At 45.3% G+C, this 25,589-nt stretch overlaps 1 protein-coding gene across 1 annotated transcript in view; it reads right to left on the bottom strand.

Annotated features, from left to right (window-relative positions):
• Positions 1 to 25,589, bottom strand: part of jarid2b (jumonji and AT-rich interaction domain containing 2b) — a 99,523-nt gene that overhangs the window by 4,011 nt on the left and 69,923 nt on the right. The window contains exons 4-11 of the mRNA XM_080516429.1: positions 25,164 to 25,387; positions 16,066 to 16,284; positions 12,109 to 12,356; positions 5,125 to 6,601; positions 3,354 to 3,898; positions 715 to 807; positions 320 to 438; positions 97 to 167 (exon numbers count right to left, since the gene is read on the bottom strand). Of these exons, the coding sequence (XP_080372555.1) occupies positions 97 to 167; positions 320 to 438; positions 715 to 807; positions 3,354 to 3,898; positions 5,125 to 6,601; positions 12,109 to 12,356; positions 16,066 to 16,284; positions 25,164 to 25,387 (2,996 nt within the window). The remainder of the gene's footprint in view (positions 1 to 96; positions 168 to 319; positions 439 to 714; positions 808 to 3,353; positions 3,899 to 5,124; positions 6,602 to 12,108; positions 12,357 to 16,065; positions 16,285 to 25,163; positions 25,388 to 25,589) is intronic.

Below are 25,589 nucleotides of genomic sequence, written 5' to 3'. Positions count from 1 at the left end.
GGTTATTCAGAAGAAACAAATGCATGCGGTGAGATTTACGAGTTGCAGCTAATAAGCAAATGTCTATCATTATTTTGCCACTGGAAATATCCTCACCAGGTACAGCACCCAGATGTCTTAGTATGGATCCAGAGTTATTCGGGAGGACAGTGAGGTTCCATCCATGTCTGTGACGTGAAGAGACAAGAGAGAGACAAGCGTGAGCACCAGCAGGAGATCGTTCACTTTCACTCTCTGAGGCTCACAACAGAGTTCAGGTAGTCAGGCACAGTTGGCAGAATATTTTCTCCGTCTGAAGGGGAATATGTGTTGTACTCACTTTGAAAATGGCTCTGACTTTCCTGTGGGGAAACCACTGCCATGTGTACTGGTGTCCACTTTCCCACAATGCACTGCCACGTGGCTGTCTCTCTGCTCAACAATCCTCCAGTACTCTTGCTGCAAGAGGGGGAAAAAAAAAAAAGGAAAACCAATGAGGGAAAAGAATGCATGAAACATGGAGCAGGTTTCAGGTGTGCCACAGAAACTATTATATCCACTGCTGACTGAAGCTGAGGAGAAACATTTTCCCCGATTTCAAAACGCTCTGGTTTTAGGCGAAGCCACAAACATCTACTATAGAGAAGGTGTTTTATTTTCAGTATTTATGCTGCACTTTTCTTACAACACAAAGTGTTTCACAGGAAACTAAAATAATAAAGTCTGTGTGCTGACCTCGACCTCTGCAGCTCCCGGCTCCTTGTTAAAGCACATGGTCATGGTGTTCCGGGCTATCCTGAAGAAGTTGGTCAGAGACACAGATTTCCCCTGTGAAGAAGAAACATTAAATATGATGAGGAGAGAAAGCAGCCTCTAAACATTTAGAGCATTTGGTTGCGGAAGAGCAACCTCGGGGAAAGAGTGAAAGAACACCACCACCACCACCACCGACATCGATGACCTCTCCTGTTTCTCACCACATGTTCGCATGAGTCAAAAGGTCAAAAGAAAAGCATTTTGGAAAGCAATCCTGAATGCATGTTCACAGATCAACATATGATCTGTACTTGTGTCTTTGCTTCCTTTCACCTCTGAGGACAAGACATTTTTTCCACTGAACTTGACCCTCTCTCTCCTGCTAGAGATTGTTGAAGGCGACCATAAATCTGCCAGCTCACAGCCTGAAGATGTACAGACTCTCCTGAAAGATGACATTGTCAAGTGCCTCTCTTCATAGTGTCTTTACCCTCTTCTTTAGGTGGCCAGATGTCTCAGAATACTGCCTGAGCACAAGTATTTTCTATTACATTAGCGACAAGCTTATAAAAATGTGGTTAAATTTTATATTAAGCCGGTATAATGATAATATTGTAAGCAGTGACAAGGCTTTCTTTTTCTCCAGTCAGTAGCAGCCTTTATCCAAGCTTTTCCTAACATAATGAGAGTTAATTACACCCTTGACATGCACTTTGTTCTCTTGATAGAAGCAGTGAAATTTAACCTCCTCTTGGGGGGCACTTGTGATGAAAAATGCATACAAATCTGCGCTGTGCAGCAAAGTGATGAGTCATATTTTGACAGGCCTGCCCCGTCAGGCTGGTGACAGCCATTCACATGTCGCTGCACTCAATGGTACCTCTATACCTCAGAGGTCTGCGAAACTGTGCTGGGTCAAGTCTGCTGACAATGTCTCGGTTCTTCAGAGGGAGGTCATACAGCAGGATTTAGTTACCAAAGGAACTGGGGGGGGATTTTTAATGAGATCCAGATTGGAGGAGGGTGGAGTGATGTGGAGTGTGAGAACATGCTAAGACCGACGGAACGTTACTCGGTGCAGAAATTGTGACTGCATCGCCTCATCAGGAGACCGTGGCTTAATGCATGCAGAGAAACTAACATGTTTGTACATATGGTATGCATGATGGAGGTACATTAGATTAGCAGAGAGCGGCTCATTGCCTCCTTCAGGAAGGGCCAGCAAGAGGACTGGAGGTTTTGGGGAATGGTTAGAGGCAAGGACATCAGTTGAAGGAGAGAAAGCATGGCATAAAAGAGCTGAAGGGTGGTGGGAGCCATTGTAGGCGGGGTTTTGAAAGAGGTGGTGCAGGGAGAGGGGAAGGGCCAGATTTATTTATTTATTTTATTTTTTTGGTTGGGAGGGTGGTGAGGGGGATGAATTCTCTCTGACCTACATTTTAGCCACCCAGAATCAGCAGAGCTGCCAGCACGCCGAGGAGGTGAAAACACACCTCATGTGTGGGTGCATGCATGCAGAGTACAGACAAGGCTACACCGAGACCACCTCTCTACACAAACAGCAGCACAAAAACACTGCAAAAATACCACGAAGGGAACGGTTTTTCCCCTCACTGTCAAGAAAGTCTTCCCTATAGCCTAACTTCCACTAAAAAAAAACTAGTAAATAGTGGTAGTGGATATTTTCCAATTACGGCAAGTAGTCATTCAATCAGATTTGTTCAGCACAGCATGCTTAAAATTTCTAAACCTGTCAAAAGTAAAACCCTATCAACCATGAGTATGAAATAAATTACCCCAGAACTAGACTCTGTGTCCTGTGACAATTCCTCATGCTTGAAGGAAATTACTGCAGTCGAAATGCAGCTTTCGTCACATTTATAATCACCACTGCATCGACCTGCAACCCTCAGAAACACAAACAAATGCCACCTAAAGGCATCATAATGTCACCAAGAACATAAAGGGAGAATTTCAATGATTCCCCATGTTAGCAGGTAACACAGGCTTCTGCAAGTAAAATCCAGTGAACATTCGTTGCAACAACTTACACCAGAAAAGGGAGGGGAGGAGTACGTTTATGGAGTGCTATCAAAATTTAGAGGTGCCGTTCACACGTTGTGCAGATTTGTTTCAGATAGTAGTGTCACGGCAGATGCTTGATTGAGCAGCAGAAGAAAAAAAAATCTCTTTGTGGGTGTGACAAAATGTGTAATCGCACCTTAACAACAACAAAATGAGCACATCAATTTTATTTGATGGACTTCACCTCAGCTAAAAAACAGAAAAGTAATGAACAAAACCCAACTGTATACCGTTATATTTACTGTGTAGCAAGTTATATTTATGCGTAGAAAAATGAAAGCTAAAAATAACAGCCAACTCAGACAGAACTGTAAGGAAGATACATCCTCAGATGTCCCATTAATGCTGCTGATGCAAAAACTGGCTGATTGTAAACTGCTGTGACCCTCTGATGGTACTTAAATAGTAGTTCATACGTTGTTACCAGCCCTTAATGACTTAAGAGCATTGGGCACGTAAGAACAGCAAACAAAACAATGAAAAGCAAACTACAAATGAGTGGCATAAACAGCAAAAGTCTTCTCCCTTCTCACCTTGTAAATACATTTGTGCTGGTCACCGAGAACGCTCCTGTCCTCCTCCTCCTGCTGCTCCTGCCCGTGCTGCCTGTCCTCTTTGCCTTGTTTTTCCTGAGCGAAGAGCCGGCGCCGGCCTGCTTTGACCTGAGCCTCCAGCTCCTTCAGATGGTGATAAACTCCATTGTTCCGGTGGTGTCCCGTGGCTCCTCCCACTATCCCACCTACCAGCCCGTTTTTGGGCTCGTAGCGTGGCAGCAAGAGCGCACTGGGTGCCGAGGAGTCCGACAGACCCTCCAGAGGACCCCGGCGGGACTCCATGCTCTTTTTCTCCTGCAGCACCTCGGTCTGCAGTCGGAGGCGCTCCTCGGCACTGAGCGAGTCATACGAGAGGATGTACTGGAGGTAGGCCTCCTGCAGCTTGGCCAGCCGGTCCTGCGCCGACTTGGGGATGCGCAAAAGGTCCGCGAGCTTGGTCCACTTCTTCAGGTCCATCACCTGCTGCATGCCGCCCATGTCGTTGATGAGCTGAAAAAAACGTGACAGGTCCACTTCGCAGCCACCTGCAAAGAGTACAAATGCAAAAAGACACTTAAATAAAATCGCCCAGACGACAGCAGAACCCATCTGAGTTAAGCCAAGAAGACAGCCATCTTGGACCATCTGCTCCTTTGGCTAAACTCGCCATTCCCCAGCCCAGTTCATTTTATCTGAAACGGCCAATTCACCTCTCGAAAATGATCTGAACTATCATTGTGCCAAACAGGGACACAAATGACGGTTAACGTGCAACTGATCTTCTGGGGACTGTAAAGGAAGTCATTTGGAACTGTGGCATCCTGGCTGGCTGAAGGGGCTCCGCTGCGGATCGGCGGCTGCCAAGTCTGTCTGGCTAACAGCCGCATACCAACGGTGCTCACAGTCGGCTAATCTGTGAGCAGCTGCATATAAAAGCAACACATACTGCACAGCGAGCGCACCAAAGCAATTGGTGTAAAATTATAACATTTCATAAACCACCGACCTGTGTGTGTGTGTGTGTGTGTGTGTGTGTGTGTGTGTGTGTGTGTGTGTGTGTGTGTGTGTGTGTGTGTGTAAGTGAAAAGCACGTAAAGGAAACTCAACAGAGATTCCGTCTGAGCGGGGACTTGTTGTAAGACTCATAAAAGGCTGATGTCATTGTGAGAAATGGAAGGTGACAGGGCAATCTGAGAGAAATATTGTTTTTGTTGGACGTCTCACTCCTCTCCGAGTTGTTTCACAGTGTTACTGTCATCTATAAATGGGAAGATAAAATCGGGTGAAAAGCCACTAAAGCTTTCAAAGCACCGCTGATACCAATGAAAACAGCAGTGTTTGTATGCTTACCAACTGACTGCTTCCTTTCATAACTTTACAGCCATGAAAAAGTGACACAACACACTTAAACCGAGGGATAGTCAGAATGCCGCTTGTTTTGTAATTTGCATGCATTATCCTCTTTTAATTGACTGTGAGGAATAAACACAAGTGTATAAGAATGAAAGACAAAACCTCAAGGAGCATTTTCAATGTGTGGGTTTGATTCACTCCCGTGAGCTCAATTTTACAACCTCTTGTAGTGTTGAATCAATGCAAGCAATTTTGTAATTTCACAAGTCATTATCAATGCAATTAAAAAAAAATTAAGAATGATTTAAACATTTTCAGTTTTGTTGGTGTGAATAATTGACAAATCAATAGCCTTTTCGGGAATAATATATTTTTTAAAAGACGCGTCTGTATGCGTCTGCCTGTTTCTCTCACTTACCAATGACAGGCGGCTCGTCCATGGTAATGCCCTGAGATTTAAGGTGCTTGCGGATGCAAGCCAGCCGCTGCACGTTGGGGCCCCAGCGCCGGCCCAGCATGTGGACCCTCTGAACCTGTGTAACAAAACGCATCTCCTCGCTCAGCTTGCACTCCGGCCGCCAGTCCGTCGGCGGCATCACTCGGCACATGCCAGCCACCTCGGCCTGTTCCCTCACAGCATCCAAGTACACCAGGGGGTCCTGGAACTCCCTCGGAGCTGGCCGGAAGGCGGGGGCTTCACCCAGCGCTGCCCAGCCCTCCGGCTTGCTCCGCTGACTCCACTCCTTCTCCTGCTCGCGTTCCTTCTGGCGCGTCATCTCTTTCTCACGCTCCCACGCTTTGTCGCGGTCGGCGGGCCGCAGTGCTGCTGGTTTAATCTGTCCGGGGCCGTTGGTGGCGGCCGGAGGGGAGGAGGTGGAGGACACAGAGGTTTGTTGGGGGTCTGAGGTAGTGCTGGCACGGCTTGGGTTGGGCGAGTGATTCTGGCCTAATGAGGGCGAGGAGGAGGAGGAGGAGGTGGAGGAGGAGGAAGAGGAGCTGCGACTGTGAGACCTGCTCTGCTGCTGCTGTGCTTGTCTTATCAACATCAGCTTGCCGGCCGATGCCCGCTTAGGTCGCTGGTTCACCGGCTCCGCATTGGCTGCTGGTGTAGTGGGAGGCGGGGTTTGCTGGGGAGGGGGGGTCGAGGGTGGGCGAGGGGTAACAGGTTGAGTGTGTTTTGGAGGAGGGGGTGTTTCTGATTCACGTCCATTGGGAATCGGAGTGGTGGCGTTGCTGTTCTGTGTGGTCGCTTTCTCTTGATTGGACACCTTCTTGCTGCTGCTGCGCGTCTCCAGAGGAGCCGGCTGAATCTTGGCCTTCTTGGCCTCTGTGCCAGTCATTTTGGCTTTCTGCTCAACGACCCCCGTCCCCACTGAATTAAGCACCACTTCCAGACGCCTTTTGGAATTGCGCAGTCCTTCTCGACCGGGACACTCCACCTGGGCCTGCTGGCACTGCCTCTGCCCGTCCTCCTTGGCCAGGGTGTTGTGCCGCTGCCCGTTTAGCCTGCCGTTGAGTCGGGCGCCAGCAGCCACGTTGTGAAGCCCGTTGGATAGTAGCACCTGTTTGCGTGTTTTTGCATTGCTGTGGTGGGCTGGTGCCGCTGCTTTTCCTGAGTTGGCCAGCCCATTGCTGGCTGCTGGCTGGCTGTGCTGATTGTGATTGTTCGCTGACGATGTTGCCGAGGCGGCGCTGTTGTGTTTGTTGCTGCTGCTCAGTTTGGTTTTCTTGCCCAGTTCTTTCTGTTTGGCTTTGGTGTAGGTGACGTGGCCCTTGGACACGGTGGCTGTGTACTTCTTCACAGTTTTGGACGGCAGTCGGAAGTCGCGGCTCTTTTTGGCACCACTGGCAGCTTGTGCCGAGCCGGCTCGCGTCAGCCCGTTCACTTTAGAGACCTAGAATTCGAAAAAAAAAGAGAGGGCGAGATAAGGCAAACTTATTTGACACTGCAGTACGATCTATATAAACAGGAATCTGTGTAAAGTCAAAAATAGTAACAAAATGCTAAAATTGCCCAACAGTACTCATACACATATAATCATCAGAAAGTATAATAAAACACACACAGAGCCACAGATGCGCACACACACACTCCACAATGAAGAGGGTGAATGTTCAGATTCTCGCTGTGCCGAAGAATACTTGGCTGGCCAAACCAAGGCTATTTGTGGAAACCTATGCTATTCATTAGGGAACCAATCAAAGATCAAGATTACTATACTTTCAAACGCAGCACAATTTTATAAACTGCAGTTTTAAACTGCTGTCAACACAATGGCTGAGATCTGGAAAAGGATACGTGCAAACCAAAACCAAAACCGCTACATCCCGAGGTAAACAACATGTCAGAACGGCAAGAAGAAGAAAGAAAAAAAAGAGATGACATGAAATAGAAAGCAGGGAGAGCTCCATGGTTTCTGCTGGCAGATGGCTGGACAGTATGAGGTAGGAGGTGGGGTCACTGAAACGGAATAAAATCCCATCCGGGCCTATAAAAATAGGCTTTTATTTGCTGTGGGTTTCCTCCAGGGTTATAATTCAATTTCTGTGCTACAAAAAGGTCTTGCATGCGAGCATGCAACAAAGTGAGACAGAAGAAACGAAGCCAGCGAGTTTGCACGTGCACGTATACGTCTGAGACACCCGGGTGTATGTCTGAGGTTTGGTATTTAATTCCACCGCTGCTGGCGGGATACAGCTGTGAGAAGAAACACACGCGTCTGCTCCCTCATTTCAAAGGGCTTCACAGTCAGGTCAGAACGTATTAAAATACAGTGTGTATATTTGCTTGTTTGTGCGACTGTGTTACAGTCTACCTTTTACGCCTGTGCCCGCAGTTTCCTCGCTTTCACCCTTTTCTCTCTCCAGCAGATCATTTTCTGCATCTCTTTTCACCTATATAGACGCGCCGTGCATGCATTTCTAAGAATATCCATTTCACAGTCTTCATCCTGATCTCTTGTGTTATTTTCATGGTCCACTTATACTTCTGCCAAGAGCTTCTTCTCTACCTGTTACTATAGTTTTTTTTTGTTGTTGTTTTTTTCATTCAAAGACCGCTTTCAAACAAAAACGAAAAGCTTTTATGATTTTCTTTCCCCCCAAAAGTTTCTAGATCTTTCATGCAGCTCTTTTGTTTTTTTTTTACTTAAAACCTGGAGCTCTGGTTTTAAAATATATCTATGCTTAATTGTCATCTATCTGTGATATTTGCATGTCCTTCTGAACCGCCGAAACAAGAAAGGAGGGAGGATAAGATGGAGTTATCAATCACAGCCAGGGCGCCACAGGAGGGAGGTGACAGCCGGCCCATTGACAGGTTTGCCTTTGAAGAGCTCTTGTGTCACACTTAGTGTGTGTGTGTGTGTGTGTGTGTGTGTGTGTGTGTGTGTGTGTGTGTGTGTGTGTGTGTGTGTGTGTGTGTGTGTGTGTGTGTGTGTGTGTGTGTGTGTGTGTGTGTGTGTGTGTGTGTGTGTGCGCGCGCATGCATTGTATTGTGTTTGTCTCAGGTGGCAGGGGGCCGACACAAAGACCAGACCATTAAAAGATAAGGGGGGGTGGTGAAACCTAACCCTGCCTCCGTCAATCACTCCCCGCACCACACATATACACCCTGACAATGGCGACAAGGAGGACAGAAGGGGCAGTGGCAAAAGACTGGGGCGAGGAGAGGAGAGAGGGGTGGAAAGAAACAGGGCACAATTCAGAGATCATATAAGCTGATTAGGTAAAACTGCACAGTAAGCATTTTTATGTATACACTGTAATGTCTGTTTCGCTCACAAAAAAGGCTGTTTTGCTTTATAGTTAAGAAGCATCTACAACACCGTACAAACCACCTGCCAAGTCCACAGTCATAGCTTTCTTGAATTTATTGCACAGTGATAAATGTGTCAGATACTTCAATACAAGCTGATTCTGAATTGAAATATCTGCTATATTTGTCCAGTCATCATCTGCTGACAAAGCCACTCTAAGACAAAATCTGTTGTGACCCCTTTCAGCCACAAGAGGGCTCAGTGGACTACTCTCAATATAGTGGGGGGGGGGTACTGTAAGTCTCCCTGACTTTCCTCTTCAATTATTTGGTCTGCCGAAAAACAAGGATTGCAAGAGAGTGATGATGAGGGCCCTGTAACAAGTAGACAATAGCCACAGAGAGAGAGAGTGAGAGTGAGAGAGAGAGAGAGAGAGAGAGAGAGAGAGAGAGAGAGAGAAAGAGAAAGAGAAAGAACGACAGAGAGAGAGAGACACAGACATGTACAGGAACATGCAGACCAGCCGCTGGTGAAGGGAACTGTAATGGGGGAAATGAAAAAGATGACAAAAAGAACAAGTGAGACAATGAAGCCAACGATGAGAAATAAGAGCACACACACACAGGCAGCTGGAGACCGTTCTGGAGTGGATTTTGGATGCACGTGAGCGAGGAAGGGGAGGAAAGAGGAGGGAGAGGGAGGTGGGTCTAGATGACATCATGTGTTGCTATAGCCCAGCTGGGGCCTGGCAGGAAGATTTTTAACACACAACATCTGCAGGAGCCGGCCCTGAAAAGAGAAGGAGGAGGTGGCGCTTGGGGGAGACACACACAGAACGAAGGGAAGAGAAGGCCAGCCAGAGGATAGAGGGAGGCAGGAGAAAGTTTAACCCTTACAAAACCCTGGGAGATAAGAAAGATGTGCATGCAGTCATGCGCGCTGGATTATTGTGCTCGTAAAACATTTTTACACACACTCTTTATGGTGGGATCCACGTTTATATTGCTTTCTGGATGTTGCACAGGTCAAGTCTGTGGTACGAGTACAACTCCTTTAAAATACCGCCGTACACTGCGGTGACAGACAAACACCTCACTAAATTTGCCGAGTTGATTCAGACTTTTATAGAGATAGTTGAAAGGGTCAGTCAGATAGTTTCAGGGGTCAAGCTACCTGTGCATCAAAGAGAGACAGACAAAAACACACATTAACACCTAAGGGCAATTTAGTTGCATCTATTCTATTAACTTCGAATGCATGTTTTGGACCTGTAGGGGAAAAAAAGAAACTGTGCGCACGTTGGGAGAATAAAGAAACTCGACAGAAAGGACCCTGGTGGACTCAAACCACCAGATGGAGAGAGAACCACCGGACTGTGTGTGTGCGCGCTACAAATACGTTTAAATGCACAACACGTGAAAAGGTTTTTGTTGTACAATGACAACCATAGGGTTAAAGCCTTTGCTGAATTATGAATTATTTCCTCTCCTGAAGTCATTTATGGTGCAACCGCCAGAACACCTCAACAGAGAGACATGAATCCGACTTAAGCCATCTTCCCCACTCTGCTTGTCTTATTAGAGTGCAGTGCAATCTGGCCCTGGGCAGGTTGGGTTTTAAACCATGAGAGAAAGGTCAACGCAGCCCGATACTAATAACCTACTGTCTTTTTTTTATTTATTTTTTATGTACAAACAGAGAAGGACGGTTGTGTCACAGGAACATAAATTCAGTCGTTTGAGTCTCGTTGGTTTGTCATCAGGTGTAATTTTGAGAATCTGGAGGCACTCGGGAGGTTAATTGAGACGGGACGAGGACAAAGGACAAACAACTAAACAAGGGAGTCTTTTTCAAATGATGCAGAGTCGGCTAAATGGTTTGGCCTTGCACACCCGGCTTGCCCTTGCTGCCGTGTACAGCTGCTTTGCTGACATGCCCACTTTTCTGACTCGATTAAAACGGATAGGAACCGTATTGTTTTCGGAAGGAAAAAAAGTGCCTGTATTTTGTTTTGTTGATACAAGCTGCTATTGAATAAAGGAGAACTAAATCATAGTGAATTGAATTATGATAATGCCTTTAACTCTTCGGTTTTACACACACAGCCCGGAGTTCGTTTTATGGCTATATAATCACTTAACCTTTGCTATGGCTTAGCTATGTATTTTCACAGTCGGTAGTGTGTATAAATGTGTGTGTGTGTGTTTGTCATGAACAGACATGGTTAACACACACACACTGTTCATGCTAATTGGAGGAGAGTGAGGGGGAAAAAAAACCCTAATCCTTCCAAATGACTGGAGCCATGTTGTCAAGGGCAAGATCCGTCTGTTTGACACAGGAGCCGAAAGAGAAGCGGGGGAGAGGGAGAAAGCGGAGCATGAAGAGAAAATGAGTGAATGAGACAGAAAAAGAGACAGAGGATAAATGAGACTCTAAGGGGGAAGGAGGAGGAGGGGGGGGGGGGGGGGGGGGGGGGTGGAAGTAAAATGCACAATATGAGGAATCAAACAGGGTGCCAAGAGTGTGCAAAGTGAAAGAGGGAGAGTTGAGGAAGAGCTGCAGAACAAAGACTGGTGGCTAAGTGAGGCTGAAGTTTGTCTTGGCAGGCAGTCACTCTCATTGAGATTCATTGTTAGTTTTACTGGACGATTGCAGCCACTTTAAAAACCTCAAGCACATGTCCGAGTCGGCAGCAGCGCAGTATGACGATGACGACGACAACAACGACGACAACAACGATAACAACGATGGTCCACAGAGGCAGGCCTTTAACAGGATGACAACTGTGCGGGATGAAGTGGAAAACAAAAGAGGGAGAAGGAAACGAGCAAAACAGGAAAAGGTGGTGAATGTAATATAGAGCCGGGGCAGACAATTTCCATTAATTAGCTAATGTGACCAGAGGAGTGCCAGTTCCCTGACAAAAGCCATCTTCAACTCCTCTCTTCCTGTTTTTCCCTTCCACTGTGTGGGGTTCCTTGAAACCTGCTCCGTGCAATGGAGAGGAAGGCAGAGTTTCACAGCCCCTAGCCAGCACTACTAAATATAGCTGCAGTCGCGGCAGGCCAAAACACAATCATTACTCTCCCAGACACAATGGATGGAGGAGCGGAGGAGGAGCAGGAGGACGAGTAGGTGGAGGAGAGGACGGGAGAGGAGAGGAAAGAAAAGAAAAGAAAAGGAGAGGATGGAGGCGGGAGGATAATCAGCTCGGAGCTGTAAGGAAGACGAACCCGGGGAGCGAGGAAGAGGCAAGGCAAAGGAGGAAAGCAGCAATAAAAAAGAAAGTATAGGAGGGGGACAAGAGAGGCTCAGGAGTAGTTAGGAGACATCACCCAGAGGAAGATGAAAAGACGCTGTGACAGATGGGTAAATGAAAAGAAGTCGAGGGAGGGAAGAATTTCAAATGAGCATAATGGCCAAAAAGAGCAAGCAGCAACCTCAAGCTTGTTAACACAAAATATTCCACAGTGTCGCCAGTTATTGCACATCTAATTCAAACCATTTATTTGAAATGTCTCTACAGTAGCATCCTTTTACAAATCCACCAGTGGCATTATTGTCGGGCCTTTCACAGAATATGACGGCTCTGTTCAGGTGTCCAGTCTGGATGGACGGATGGACATGTGGTGACTCTGTACCTGTTTACGTAGCTCTTCGGCTGCAGCTCTCCTCGATGGCAGCCCGTTGGCCAAGCCTCGGCTGTTGGCCAGAGCCAGTTGCTCCCTCGCATGTTCCCGCGCCTCCGCCCGCTCACTGCGCTCCCTCAGGAGGGGCGGAGGTGGAGGCGGAGGGGGCGGCAGCGGTGGGGCGGGCGCATCCCTGCCGTGAGTCCCTGTCTTGGGTCTGGGACTCTCCCTGGTCCCGGTTCTACTGTGGCTGTGGAAAACTGGACAGGAACAAAGAAAGAATCAGATTAGAGGTTCGTGTGATTAAGTAAAATTACAGAAGTTGTTCTCTATTGAGAAAAGTCACTTAGAGTTTAAAATAAAGATACATTTTAAGAGAAAATAGAGAGAAATTGTGCAAGGTTTGCGAGTGAGATTGAGAACTGTAGATAACTGTATAGATTTTAGTACTTTTGAAGTGGAAGCTTCTGTAAATAAAACATTCATTGTGGAACATTCCAGAAGTGGGACCTTCATAACCACACAGGACACGTACTATGTATTCCAGGCGATCTCGTGCCTGAGCCAGTCAGCAGAATGAGCTTTAACCCCCACAGGACCAAGAGGAAATGCCCACACAAACATTGAAGTGACAGGCTTTTGGCAAACGTACAACGCCCAATCAGTGAACTATGCATGATTTAAGGCGTGCATGAAAACGCCTTTATGCCCACTGTCAATGAACCTGTTCAAAATGGACGGCATCAGGCCCCGGAGGTGGCGCGAACCCAGTGAAACAGGAGCGAGGCAATTAACATACACGTTCAATAGCGCTCTCTTCGGCTTTTACGGGGCTCAATTTAAAGTTTCACACGGTCTTAAAGTCGACCACAGTCCAAACAACTCAGATCATTTATATTTCACAGCACACATGCAAGGGCGCTTCAATGCAGGTACACTCAGGAGAAAGGAGCCATGCTGCATGGGTGATCTATGTGCCGTTTTAAGCAACACTGCATGGTGCGTGTGTGTATGATATATTATATGTGTGTATAGCAGCAAGTGAGTGTGTGTGTTCGTCTCTGGGCCCCCGACTCATGAAAAATTAGAGAAATCCTGACGTTTTGAGTAGTGAGCTAAGCAAGAAAGGGAGCCCAATAAAAGCGGTTTAATTTAGCTATGTCAACATGGCACAAGTCAGAGAGAGCGAGAGAGTGAGAGAGCCTTGTGTGTATGTAGGGCCTTTTCCGTCAGCCTGTCTAAAATAATAAAATGTTCCTCCTTCATTAATTGCTTTTCTGAATTTTTCTCAGAGTGTGTTTCTCTCCACGCGTGTCTAACGCGGCATAAACACCGTCGGCGATGAAGCAATGACCTACGTCTGCTCGCCCTCATGTACACACAAATGTCTCTTTCGGGCGTCCTTAACCCCTTGTCTCTATTGTGCCACGCAAAGTATATCTGCCTATTCCGCCCCTTATCTATTTATTTAGCATATCACAGTGACGGCGCCAAGCTGCTTTGCAAACAGTGTTTGTATACGAGATAAGAAAGGAGAAAACGCAGTCCTCATGCACACAACAAGCCTGGATTTGTTCAAACAGGTTTCTCTATCCTACCGTGCGTGCTTCTTATGCCAATATATGTAGAGTTTATGCGTTTGTAAAGGATGAGGGAATAAGTGTGAGCTGCGGGCTGGCGCGACCAGTGATCTGCACAAAATCTATACACCGTTCTTTAAGAGTTCAATGTAAGCAAAATCCATGGACCTTTTCTCCTCCTTAATCCAAAGCAGTGTCTCCACCACGTCTCTCCTCCTCCACATTCCACTTGAGATGATGGCGAGGGAAAAAGCTGAGCTATGCCGTCACCTTTAAAATCCCTCTGGCGGCAACTGGAAGGACTACAGAGCAAGTGAGCGCCGGGGAGAGCAGAGAGGAGGAACTATGAAATGCAGCCCTTGTTTGGCGGGGTCACGCCTGGCCAGAAGGATTGTATATCTCCAAAGTCTTCCAGGAAGGGAAGGCCTTTGGGTTGAAATTGCTTCTCTAAATCTTTGCAGGGAAAAAAAAAAAAAGAATGCTGCAAGATAGATATAGCACGTGATAGCCTCTCTCAAATAAAAATAGGATATAAGAGAAATATTTCATCCAATCTGCTTTATGTTGTGCCTCACACAGGGCAAAGAATCCATCCTTCTTACAGCACAGAAGTACTTTATTTGTGCCAGTGATTTTCATTTAATTTCATTAAACGTAATAGGCACAACAATTTACATTCAAGCTGTTTCGATATGAAATGATGTTCCGAATAATTCTTCGGTTTTATTCATTGCTTTTATAAAATGTCCGACTGTGTTCGCTGTAATTGCAGTAAAGCACTTTGGCATTTTGTGGGAAGATTAGAAAGAAAGCTGCTCTGAAGTCTATTTGTTGAATATTTTGTATATCTCTGAAAAATTTATTAATTTCTAACCAAACTGTGGTCAATAAGGTTGAGAAGAATGCGGTGGTCAAGAGAACTCTCAAAATTAACACGAAGGACATGATTCATTTGTTAATATTTAGAAGCACTCATTTTCAATTTCAAGACATTATTTTTTATTTTTTTCCAATTTATTTGATTTTCCACATCCTAATTCAACATTGTTACAAGGTCACTCGGCAGTTATTCACTGCTTGATTTAGTCCAAGTACTTCATTACTCCTAATCAAGTACATTTTAGATGCCGACTCTTAATGTTTCATTAACTTGTATTACGCAAAAGTAACAGTATGTTTACTTGAGTACATTTTCCAAGTCCTCTACCCTCCTGTGAATGTGTAAGTGCCCCATGGGGTGTGTCTCTGCTGTAACTGTGCTGCGTGTGTGCGCCGAGGGGCCCGGCCAGCTGTTGCAGAGCGTGCATAAACACCTTGTTAGAGCTTAGCAAGCCGAGTGTTAATTGGGGTGGAAAGAGTGGATGCACAGCTCGGGTATCCCAAGTGACTTAGCCCGTTTTCTGCAGTGGAAAACAATGACTGCAAACTTTGGACGCCGCTCGCATGGACACGAAAATAGGTACGCACGCACAGTTGACCTGAACCATCTTTCGTCGTGTGATTCATCCGGCGCTTCTGTGCTCGTCGATTCTTTTTTCCACCCTAACAAAAAAATTGCTCTTTCCATTCCTGTCCTGTAATTCCACTGATGCATCATCCTTCACTCTCCTTTTCCTTCCATCCTCTCACCTCTGTGGTCATCCATCTATTCAGTGCTCATCCTCCTCTTTCCTTAGTATCATTTGTTGCAACTCTTTATTTTCTCCTTTTCCATCTATTAACTCCTCAAGATATTTTAAGCCAATTAGACAGACAGAGCATTTTTCATGTCCCATACTCCAAGCTTTTTATGTCATTTTCACACTGACCCACCAACCCACTAATCCTAATCCTTTATAGGGCACTCCTTGAAATAGTCTTAAATTCAGACTTCATCCTTGGGTCTTGTTGAGGACTTGTTGTCCGAGACTTATTTCTTTTAATCTTATTAAATTCAGTATAAATAAACAATGAATTCTTTTTTATGTTCTGATGTGAACTTTAGAAAGTGTACAACTGACCAACGTGACCATAGTTATCATTCCAAAATATCCTCAAACGGGACCCAACTCTCAACTCGATGTCATCAAACAGCTTTCACATCAGATTCTGATGTCACGTCCTGTACATTGCATGTTACTTGTGTCCTTCCAGAAATATGTTGTCTTTAAAGTGATGTGCTCCAAAACAGTTACATCATAATGGTAAGTGACCACATATATCACCATATATATGTACAGTCACGTCACTCGTCCCTCATGAGGGAATAATATAGAATTGTCAACCGAAAGAAACAGCAGGTCGTGTTAAAAATGTGTTTTGTTATTTAGTATCTCTTGTGATTTGAGCCGCAGTTAATGTCAAGTTTGTCAAAAGGAGTTCCGGTAAAACTGAAAAAGCCAGCTCTTACCATGCCCGTTGAGCGGCTGCCTGGCCGGGAGTTTGCCCTTGCGAGGTGTGGAGTGGCAGGAGGACGAGGCTGAAGCTTGGCAGGTGCTTCCCGCGCCGTGGGAGTGAACACCACCTCCATTCCTCAGCTCCTCCTCCTCCTCCTCTTCATCGTCCTCCAGGTCCTCCTCCTCCTGGGAGCTTCCGAAGTAGGCCATATTACTGGGCAAGGCAGATGAACCTGAGTTGCAAGAAGTAGAGGGACAAGTTAGGAAAAGATACAGGACGGGGGGAAAACAAGGGAAAATGTATAATTTGATGTTTAAATCTCAAGCCAAGATACTGTCCTACTGGGACACAATGTGGACTGAGACCACCACTGTCACTGTACAGAGGGAACATTTTCTTTTCTCCCCTTAATCCCAGATATTATGGACGATTCCACATCAGCATGTAAGTGGTGAAATATTAGTGTAGAAATTGAGGTTGCTCCGGGGGTTTAGGAATAATGGTGATTGTGCAGTTATTTTTCTCATCTGTTATTATCCCAGTTGGAGGCCTGCCGATGCTTTGTAAACTGCTCTGCACATTATTGTTGCACTCAAGTTGCACAGAAAAAAAAAAAAAAGGACAAATATAATCAAGGATGTGTATGGCAGTCTGCAGTCTGCTTTTTCAGCGTGTTTTATTCAAGGTAAACATCAAACAGTCCTCAACACTCAGCACAGCAACCTTTTCTGGAATTGAAAGTCCCGGGTACTTTTGGTGGAAATGCGGCATAAGTTTCTGGTTTGCCGTGATTCTAAGAATACTGTGTATAATGGAGAGTGGGAGGAAAAGACATGACTCGCGTGATTTTCTTATAGCTGCAGCCGAAACCAGAGCACTTGGGAGCGAGCGAGCGACCAACCGTCTCTGTAGAGAACCTCGATGTTGACAGTTTTATTGAGACATATGTGATGTACATGTGCTCAAATATCTAACTCGGTAGAAGAGTTACTTAAGAAACCAAAGACTCCCCCGCTCTCTTGCTGCCGAGCTAATCCCAAATCTGTCGCTTTCACTCTTCCAAACAGGATTACTGTCAATCCATCCCGCTATTGGGAAGGAAACTCGACGATCCCTCTCTTTTCTCTTTCTGTCGCACACAATCAAGCTCGTCGTCATCTCAGAGAAACAGAGTTCAATATCTGCTCCAAGGAGGTACAGAGTGTTTGGCAAGACTTGGCCTATAACGTTACGTCGGTTAGCTTAATGCAGACGCACACGCATGCTTACAAAAGGTCATAAAGCCCGAAGCTATGTCATCAAATCTCCAAACGTTGTGGCCATAAATCAGAACGCAAACAGCTGGTTCACTCATACAGATGCAGGAATTTAAAAGAAAAAAGTTGCACACACACACTAACAATGTTGTGATCCTACAACTACTGGTATATGTTTGCGATTGTCGATTATTAGCAAACAACAATGTGTGGTTACGCAACATTTGCTCAGCTTTGATTAAATCTGGCTGTGAGGAGGAAATTGTGGTTTTTATGAAGTTGCGAGTCCTTTAAGACTAAATCAATCGTATAGCATGAGCAAGAACTGGGGGTTTTATGACCCATTTTGGGGCCTCGGTGTTTAAAAGGCATTAATGGAAAGCAACGTGTGATTATACTGCAATTAAAATAATGATAATCCTCTGAAAAATAAGCTGAGTTCAACTAGCTCGTATTCAACTATGTAGTTAAAATTACGCACAGTGAATTAAAGATTAGCCAAGACAATTATTCAATTAGCACACTTGTTTTTGCAGAGAGCTGATTACTTATCTCAGATCTTACACATTCAATATATCATTCAGTTAATTAAGAGATAGCGCAAGTATGAGAGTGCCAAAATAATGGTTGTAAAGCAGGCGTAGTGGATATAGTGATTTTGAAAAAATGATCTATAACACAGATCAGTTAAGGGAATGGGGGAGGAATAATGTAACCTGATAGAGAAGGCGTTATTGGCTGAATAATTATTCGGTAGCCATCCTGGAGTAATCAATAACTGCAATACTGCAATGTCAATACTTGCTATGCTTATTTGGTAGCTGTTACTGTTTTGTTTTGTTTTTTTTACTTTCAACAAAGTGCTAAACTGAAAAATCATTGAACATTGCCATTTTCAGTTGTATTTAAAGTGACACTCACTAACCAGAGAGGGTACTTGCATTAATTAAAGTTCAGTTTGAAGCGTGTCGTCCATCTCAAACTTTAAAAAATCCAAAGTTCTCCGAAACACAATAAAATGAAAAGCATCGATAATAAATCTTGTTGTGCCCTGGATCACATGTTTCTCGGATCACACAGGTTTCTAATTATCCCTTCAGAGAGCCGGAGAGAGAAACACACTGGTTGTGGCAGCAGATTTTCGAGAAGACGGCTGCTTTACCTGCTTTCTTTAGTGAGGTCTGCAGGGCACAAAGTAACTGTTCAGCGTAGTGGATTATTGTCTTTATATCACTCCGCGCCAACTCCCGTGGTGACGTTTGTTTCCCTGCAGGTTGAAATTAATTCTCACAATCCATCTGCTTGAGGTAAGAAGCTTTGACAACATATGTCTAGTGTGTGTTTATGTTGACTAGTACTTTTTTTTTTTTACACAAAGCTCAGGAAGTATGATGCAGAGAGTTGATTGATGTGAGTGGTTGAACATATAGGAGTGTATTGTTGTGTGGTAGTTCAGAAGACCCTGGTTTGCTTTTACTCCGGGACTCCTCCCACATTCATGTGTCTCAACACGGTGTGGTTACTTCTGGTGATGGACTGGCAACCCGTCCCACTAAAGCATTGGCGGATGATGGCTTAAAGACTTTTTCTGGTCGCTCACTGGCTTTAAAGTGGTGATCAGGAGTCGAACGTTAGATAACGACAGCACGCACCCAAGAACAAACACAAAGCACCTCGTTTATCTTGGCGACGATGCAGATGCTTCTCTCCTCGACCAAACAACACACACACACACACACACACACACACACACACACACACACACACACACACACACACACACACACACACACACACACACACACACACACACACACACACACACACACACACACACACACACACACACACACACACACACACACACACACACACACACACCTTCTAATGACTTGCTTCATTAGCTAAATGGCTGTAATTTACTGCTCTGAGCAGGGGTCAGGAGGCCAATCGCAACAGAGTACAAGGGCACCTGGGGGCAGTAACGCGTGTGAGAGTCTGGATACTAGACAAATGTAGAATGAGGGTACCTTCAAAACACTTCTTTGAATAAGTCATACACAACTCGTTTGGGGTTTTTCGGGTTAAATCCGTTCAGTACAAAGGGGTTTGAGAAGCGAAAAGCTGAAGAAAGACGGAGGGATCTGTCAAAGGATGACAGGAGACAAGAGCCAGACAACAGACAGAAGCAGACGTGACAACAATGCAGCTGTATTTTCTAACATATTTATGATCTCCCAAAATAAGACTGCTTGGGGTTTTAGAGAGAAGGTGAGGGGAGAAGAAAAAAAGACACGCACACACAACGGACTGCGCCTGCCAAGCAGGTCTCGTGGTCCATTATTGATTACTGGCATCTCAACAACGGGAGTCGGGCCACGTTTCTGGGGCTGACACCAAAAATTTACACCTCGTGCTCCAACATCCCAAATTCATCACCTACTCGAAAAAAGACACAACAACAACAACACATGCTCACATACAAGTTAAATAAAAAAAAAAAAATAATAAAAAAACTGTCTGCCCCTCTCCAGGATCTCCAACAGGGCTCGAGCCCAATCCCCCAATTACACCAGCTTTTCATCTACCTCATTCCGGCCGCAGACAAATCATAATTAGGTCTGAAAGAGTCTATTAGGATTGTCATTTTTAACGGGGGCTCCTGGGTGGGTGGATGAGGGGGGCATAATTATAAACCCTCCATTCTCTGGCTACCCATCTTTTGTCCCCTTAACTGGAACTGAAACAATGAGGACAATTTAAATAGTCAATCAAGAGGGTTTAGCTGCCATGGGGACATGTGGACGTGCCGACTTAGAAGTGAGAGCACCGTTGTGTGCAAGGAGCATGAGTGCTTTTTAGATTAGGTCAGGAAAAGGAAACAAATGTACATTCTCTGGTCAGAAAAGGAAAAGTTACAACAGGGGTGCTCTGCCAGAACTCTTCATCGCCCTCTTGGAGGAGAAATGGAGTGGGGGGGGGGGGGGGGATTAAGGATTACATCTCCAATTGACATTCCTTGATGTCAGCAGAACCATTAACCCCACAAACAGCCGCACCGCTCTTGAAGGAGGGAAGGAGAAAACTGACAGAACTGCAGCAGCCGACGAAGGACGTCAAACAAGACGTACCATTTTCAGACTTTAATCAAACAGCAATCATACATTAGAGTGAAAAATACCTCATCCCTGAGGGAAACTCGGTTGTCACAGCAGCAGTGCACATGAGGCACGTGTGAGTAGCTGTCGGACGTGAAACTCTTTTCCCAGGAGGGACAATGTGCTTCTAGTTAAACTAAATTCTCAGACGGTAAAAACAAGTTCAAACGACATCAAGTCTGTGAATTGAGCAGCGGAAACGGAGGTCCTGAACAAAATACATAGGCCTGGCTGTCTGTTCTCCAAAAAAACAACAGATGTGAAGAGTCTAATCTAGGAAACTGAGGTCTTTGGTTCACTAGGTCAGAGCTGGGAGGTTATGTAAGCAAAGCAGAGGGATTGGCCTCGGTGAACCTGACAGGGAGGCACCACACTGGGGCTGGCAGGCAGGAGAGAAAAGCCCAGAGGGCAACGAGGTAAACACTGATGTTGTGCTCATATACACTGGCAGACTGCCACAACACACACACACACACACACACACACACACACATACAGTAGAGACAGAACTGTGAAGTATATACATGGGTGTATATTTCCGTGCGTATGTGCAGTTAATTATGTATTCTCTTTGCTTGCCTCATTCATGTCAGAGTGTTAATTATGTGTGTTTACCTGTGTTTTGTACATACGCAGTATAAAAATCTAAATTTATCTAAAAGATGTGCAGGAGATGTGACACGAGCGGTTCTGTTCAATCACAATGTGCGAGCACCCTCAGCAGTGTGCATTTTAATGTCCTTTATTGTGCTCGCCTCAGTGCTGCCTCCTCCCTTTTGCTAGCAGCACTGCGCCCTCTGACTTACCAGAGGCAGACTGGGCCAGAGGCAGACAGTCTGGCTACCACCCAAATGGCTTTCTCCATGGATATAAACAGTCCGGCTACGAGCTTGGACCACACATAAACACCATTTTGCGAACACAGACAAGGACTAAGCGCTGCAGCTGGTGAGCACGGGTGTGTGCGTGAGTGTGTGTTTGCAGGAGAAAGAAGATGAACAGTGAGATAAATGCAGAATGTATGGACTAGACGGTGTGGGTGGTGAGCACACATGATGTGCATCCTTCTCTACAGCAGACAGATTTCTTGAGAAACTTTTATATCCGGTTACTCCCACGTTGCATCAGATGAATCAGACCCCCACCTCCCCAAGAGGAAATACAGCTTTTCCTAAGATGCGGCAATAACTAAATCACCAGCCGCTAACCAAATTATTAAAGATCCCAAAATAGTAGGAGTTGTGTCCATTTTCATGCCAAGGCTAGATGCCAAGATTCAAAAAAGGATGAAAAAGTAAAATGGGATTTTACGACACAGAGTGACACGAGAGTCTCTCTTTTACAACATTTGTTTCTTTTATAGTTGCTCCCTTTATTACTTGAAATCCATCATGTTTTAACTGCTTTTATGTCGCTGTCAGAAAGAGTGATGGATAGAAGCCTTTGGGGTGGATGTGTAATGTTTACCAGATAAGATAAGCAAACACTGCAGTGTGTGTGTGTGTGTGTGTGTGTGTGTGTGTGTGTGTGTGTGTGTGTGTGTGTGTGTGTGTGTGTGTGTGTGTGTGTGTGTGGGGGGGGGGGGGGGGGGGGGTTTACACATTGTGAACGTTTGACCTGGAACCAATCCCACAAATCACCACTGATGAAGTTTCAAGTTAATGCTCCTCGACAAGTTTAAAGAAAAAGCCAGATACACATCGAAAAGGAATTAGGAGCGGATGATGGGTTTGATATTTCCATAATGTAGCCAGAGATATTTTGGTGGCAGACATGAAGGAGCCTAATGTGTGTGGTGGTCAAATCCACAGAGAAGCATCAGGATCTTGGATGGGGGCTGGTGGCTTCAGATGGAATCAAAGGCTTGTGTCCCTTTGAAAAGATTAACCGGGACGACACAGATGTCATCACAGGCCGCGTCTCTCCTCATATACCCTGGATGCTGAGAGCGTGCAGATGGATGCACGGACACAACGACGGCGGGAGGGCACGGCGGAGATAAGCGGCGCAGGCCGCATCAGCAGCTAGCGTGGATTTGCACTCGCGCGCATGCTTGAGCACACACACTCATAGACGTAACCTCAAGGGCTCTGCTGACATTCTCCCATGTTCCTCTCTTGGTGAGGGTCCCTGCATATGGGTCACATGAGAGGCCAAGGGGAAAACCGAGCAGAGGAAGCCCGGCGAAGGAAAATGTCATCCTCACAGCATGGGCAAAAAAGTGCACACACACACATACACAGAATTAAACTGAGTCTATAAATAAACCGGTAAAGCAGGGAGAGGCAGAGTGGAAAAAGCCTGTGGAAAACCATTCAATCGTTAGCTTCGCAGCCTAGCCTCTAAAATTAGCAAGAGTAGCACAGTGGAGAGCAACATTTTATTTCTTTGGACACGCAGACTAGAAATCAGCTTGCAAAGCACCCGTCGTAACCTTAATTATAACGACGGAAAGCAGCAAAACTGAGTCGGGCCCAGCCACCTACACCTCATTAGTCTCCCACTCCACATGTGTAAGGGTGGAGTGAGCATCGTGCCCGGCGCTGAGAATAATCTCCGCTTCAAAGAGTCATTAGCCTATGTACCACCGTGGCCTATATATGCAAATCAAGGCCTTCTGCACCAAAAGCTTCAGTCGGTTTTAGCAGCCTTCAATTATACAATCTCGAATGAGCCCTGTAAGGTTAAAATGACATTCCATAATAGAAGTATTCTCCTCAGAAAAGCAACATATAGCCATCAGGTCCCAACAGGCTTCGATCTAAATTTGCCTCTCCCGTGTCCCGAGCCTACTTTGTAGGATAACAGCAAATTAATCTAGAGTCAGGCATTTGGTCTTCCAAAGAAATTAATTCTGCTTGTGAGGACACGTTGAGGAAAACTGTGGTCAGGATATCCAACAAAGGATAAAATTGAGATAGCTCAGAGGAGTCACAGCCAAGGTTGTTGGAGAGAATTGTCCTGAACATTTTATGAGCGGGGCCTTGAATGTGACACACTTTAACTATGTCGCAGTAAAAGAGATGATTTGGGACCGACATACAGCACCTATGAAGAGTTTCCAGTGATCTAAACTTTATTTAAGTACTTTTGGACAACTTTCGAGATGTACCTGCTACTTTTTAAACACAATTATCTTAACTCAGCCCATCCATCCATCATCTATACGGCTTGATGCAATTTAGAGCCGTAGGAGCCGATCCCATCTTAGACAGGCCACCCGTCCATCACATGACTAACCCAGGGAGACAAACGACCACAGCTTTGGGTAATGAAAGAGTCACCAATCCATTAGCATACCCTTGGTCTATGGGAGATAAATGAGGAATCCCAAAAGATCCAAACACCAGAGGCCATGTAGACAAAGGAAGTCCCTTGAAGCTGACTGATGTTTTCCCTCAGATGGTTACTGTTAACTTCTGTACTTTCAGTACCTGAGCCTTTACCTTTTTCACTTCTACCTTACCTATTTCTATATTTGCAAAGTTTTTACACACACAATCGCTCCACTTCCCCTTTTTCGACCCATGTGGGTATTTCTGCCACACATTGAGGGAGTTCTGTAGTTATTTTCCTCCTCTACTATTTCACATCCACAAGTCAACGTTATCACCATGTGAGACCGGGCTCCCGTTTCTTCACATCTGAGAAACTCATTCCTCCCAAAAAACAACTCAAACATTTCCTTGCTCCTGTGCTTTCGATCGATTATTTTTTTTTATTCTTTATTTCCTTATTGTTGTTGGAACCTTTTGACAATCTTGAACGTAAAGTGTACTATAAATTAAATGTATTAATTGGTAACAATGTCAATACAGCAGCTCTATCGATATCCATGATGTCATTTTAAGAAAGTACACAGTAAATCTATCTCATTGCCAGAAACCTTTTGCAAACTGCACTTTTGAATTTCAAGTAATGGTTTCATTATGAGACTCAGAAGGTTGGGTGTTGATGCTCAGAGGATAGATCATAGATAACACGAGTCCATTTACAACACTTCTGTCACTACGAGTGTAAAAACATTGTTGTGATAGTGTGATCATGAATCGACGCCTGCATTACACTTTGAAACAGTTTTTCATGTTACAAAACCCAAAATCTGTGAACAATCCATGAGAGACATGGAACAATAACAGACAAGCATTAACAGAAGCATAAGCAAAAACACTTCTGCTAATTGCTCGGCTAGGTTTTTTTTACAGTTCATTTGACATTGAAGGTGCTACACACTCTTGAGGAACTTGAGCAGTGTTTGTAGAGCGGGGTGTGTGTGTTTGTGAGCACTTTATGTATGAACAGCTGCTGTAGTAGAGGGCGATAGGCAGAGTGTTAAGGAGACAGACAGTTGTTGAAAGGTAAGGAGGGGGAGATGTGTAAGCTGATGAAATGCAGGATAATCGTAGCCTTGGGCCACTGTGCAGTCAGTGTGCGTGTGCGTGTGTGAATGGATAGTGGGCGATCAAAACAAAAGTTTGAATTGCTTTTGTATATTTTCATGTGCAAAATGAAGACTCCCAAGTAAAATGGAGGCTTCTACCAAGCATACCAGTGTAATTGGCCCCGATATAAACCTCTAATAACAACACAAGCCATATCTGCAGCTTTCTTGTTTAACATCCTCTCGCCCGCTCTACCGCAGGTTGTAGCTGTGCATGTAATTATGTCTCCATCTGCTGCGTTCCGCCGCGTCTTACCTCTGAGGCAGAGGAAGGTGAGGAAGTCCTCGGTCTTGGGCTTGCGCCTGGACAGCTCCTGAATGGAGGCGGACAGCGCCGAGGAGGAGAGTGCCGAGAGGGACGTGGATGGCACCGTGGCCAGGCCGGTGTTCAGGCTGCCTGTGTCGGTCACCTTGACGGGAGTAGTGCTGGGTGAGTTGGGCTGCGACTGGGCAAACTTCCTCTGGGCCTGAAGTCGAGGTCTGAGTGAAGGAAAAAGATGAGTTCAACTACAACGCTTATACAGACAGTCAATCTCATACATCTCAGTCTATTATCACATTTTAGGAAAGATATAAACAAAATCAGAATAGCAAAACACACACACACACACACACACACACACACACACACACACACACACACACACACACACACACACACACACACACACACACACACACA

This window comes from Blennius ocellaris (assembly GCF_963422515.1).
Source record: "Blennius ocellaris genome assembly, chromosome: 20".
NCBI lineage: Eukaryota > Metazoa > Chordata > Actinopteri > Blenniiformes > Blenniidae > Blennius > Blennius ocellaris.
The sequence above is the reverse complement of the archived record's forward strand: the minus strand, read 5'-3'. Positions and strand labels throughout refer to the sequence as shown.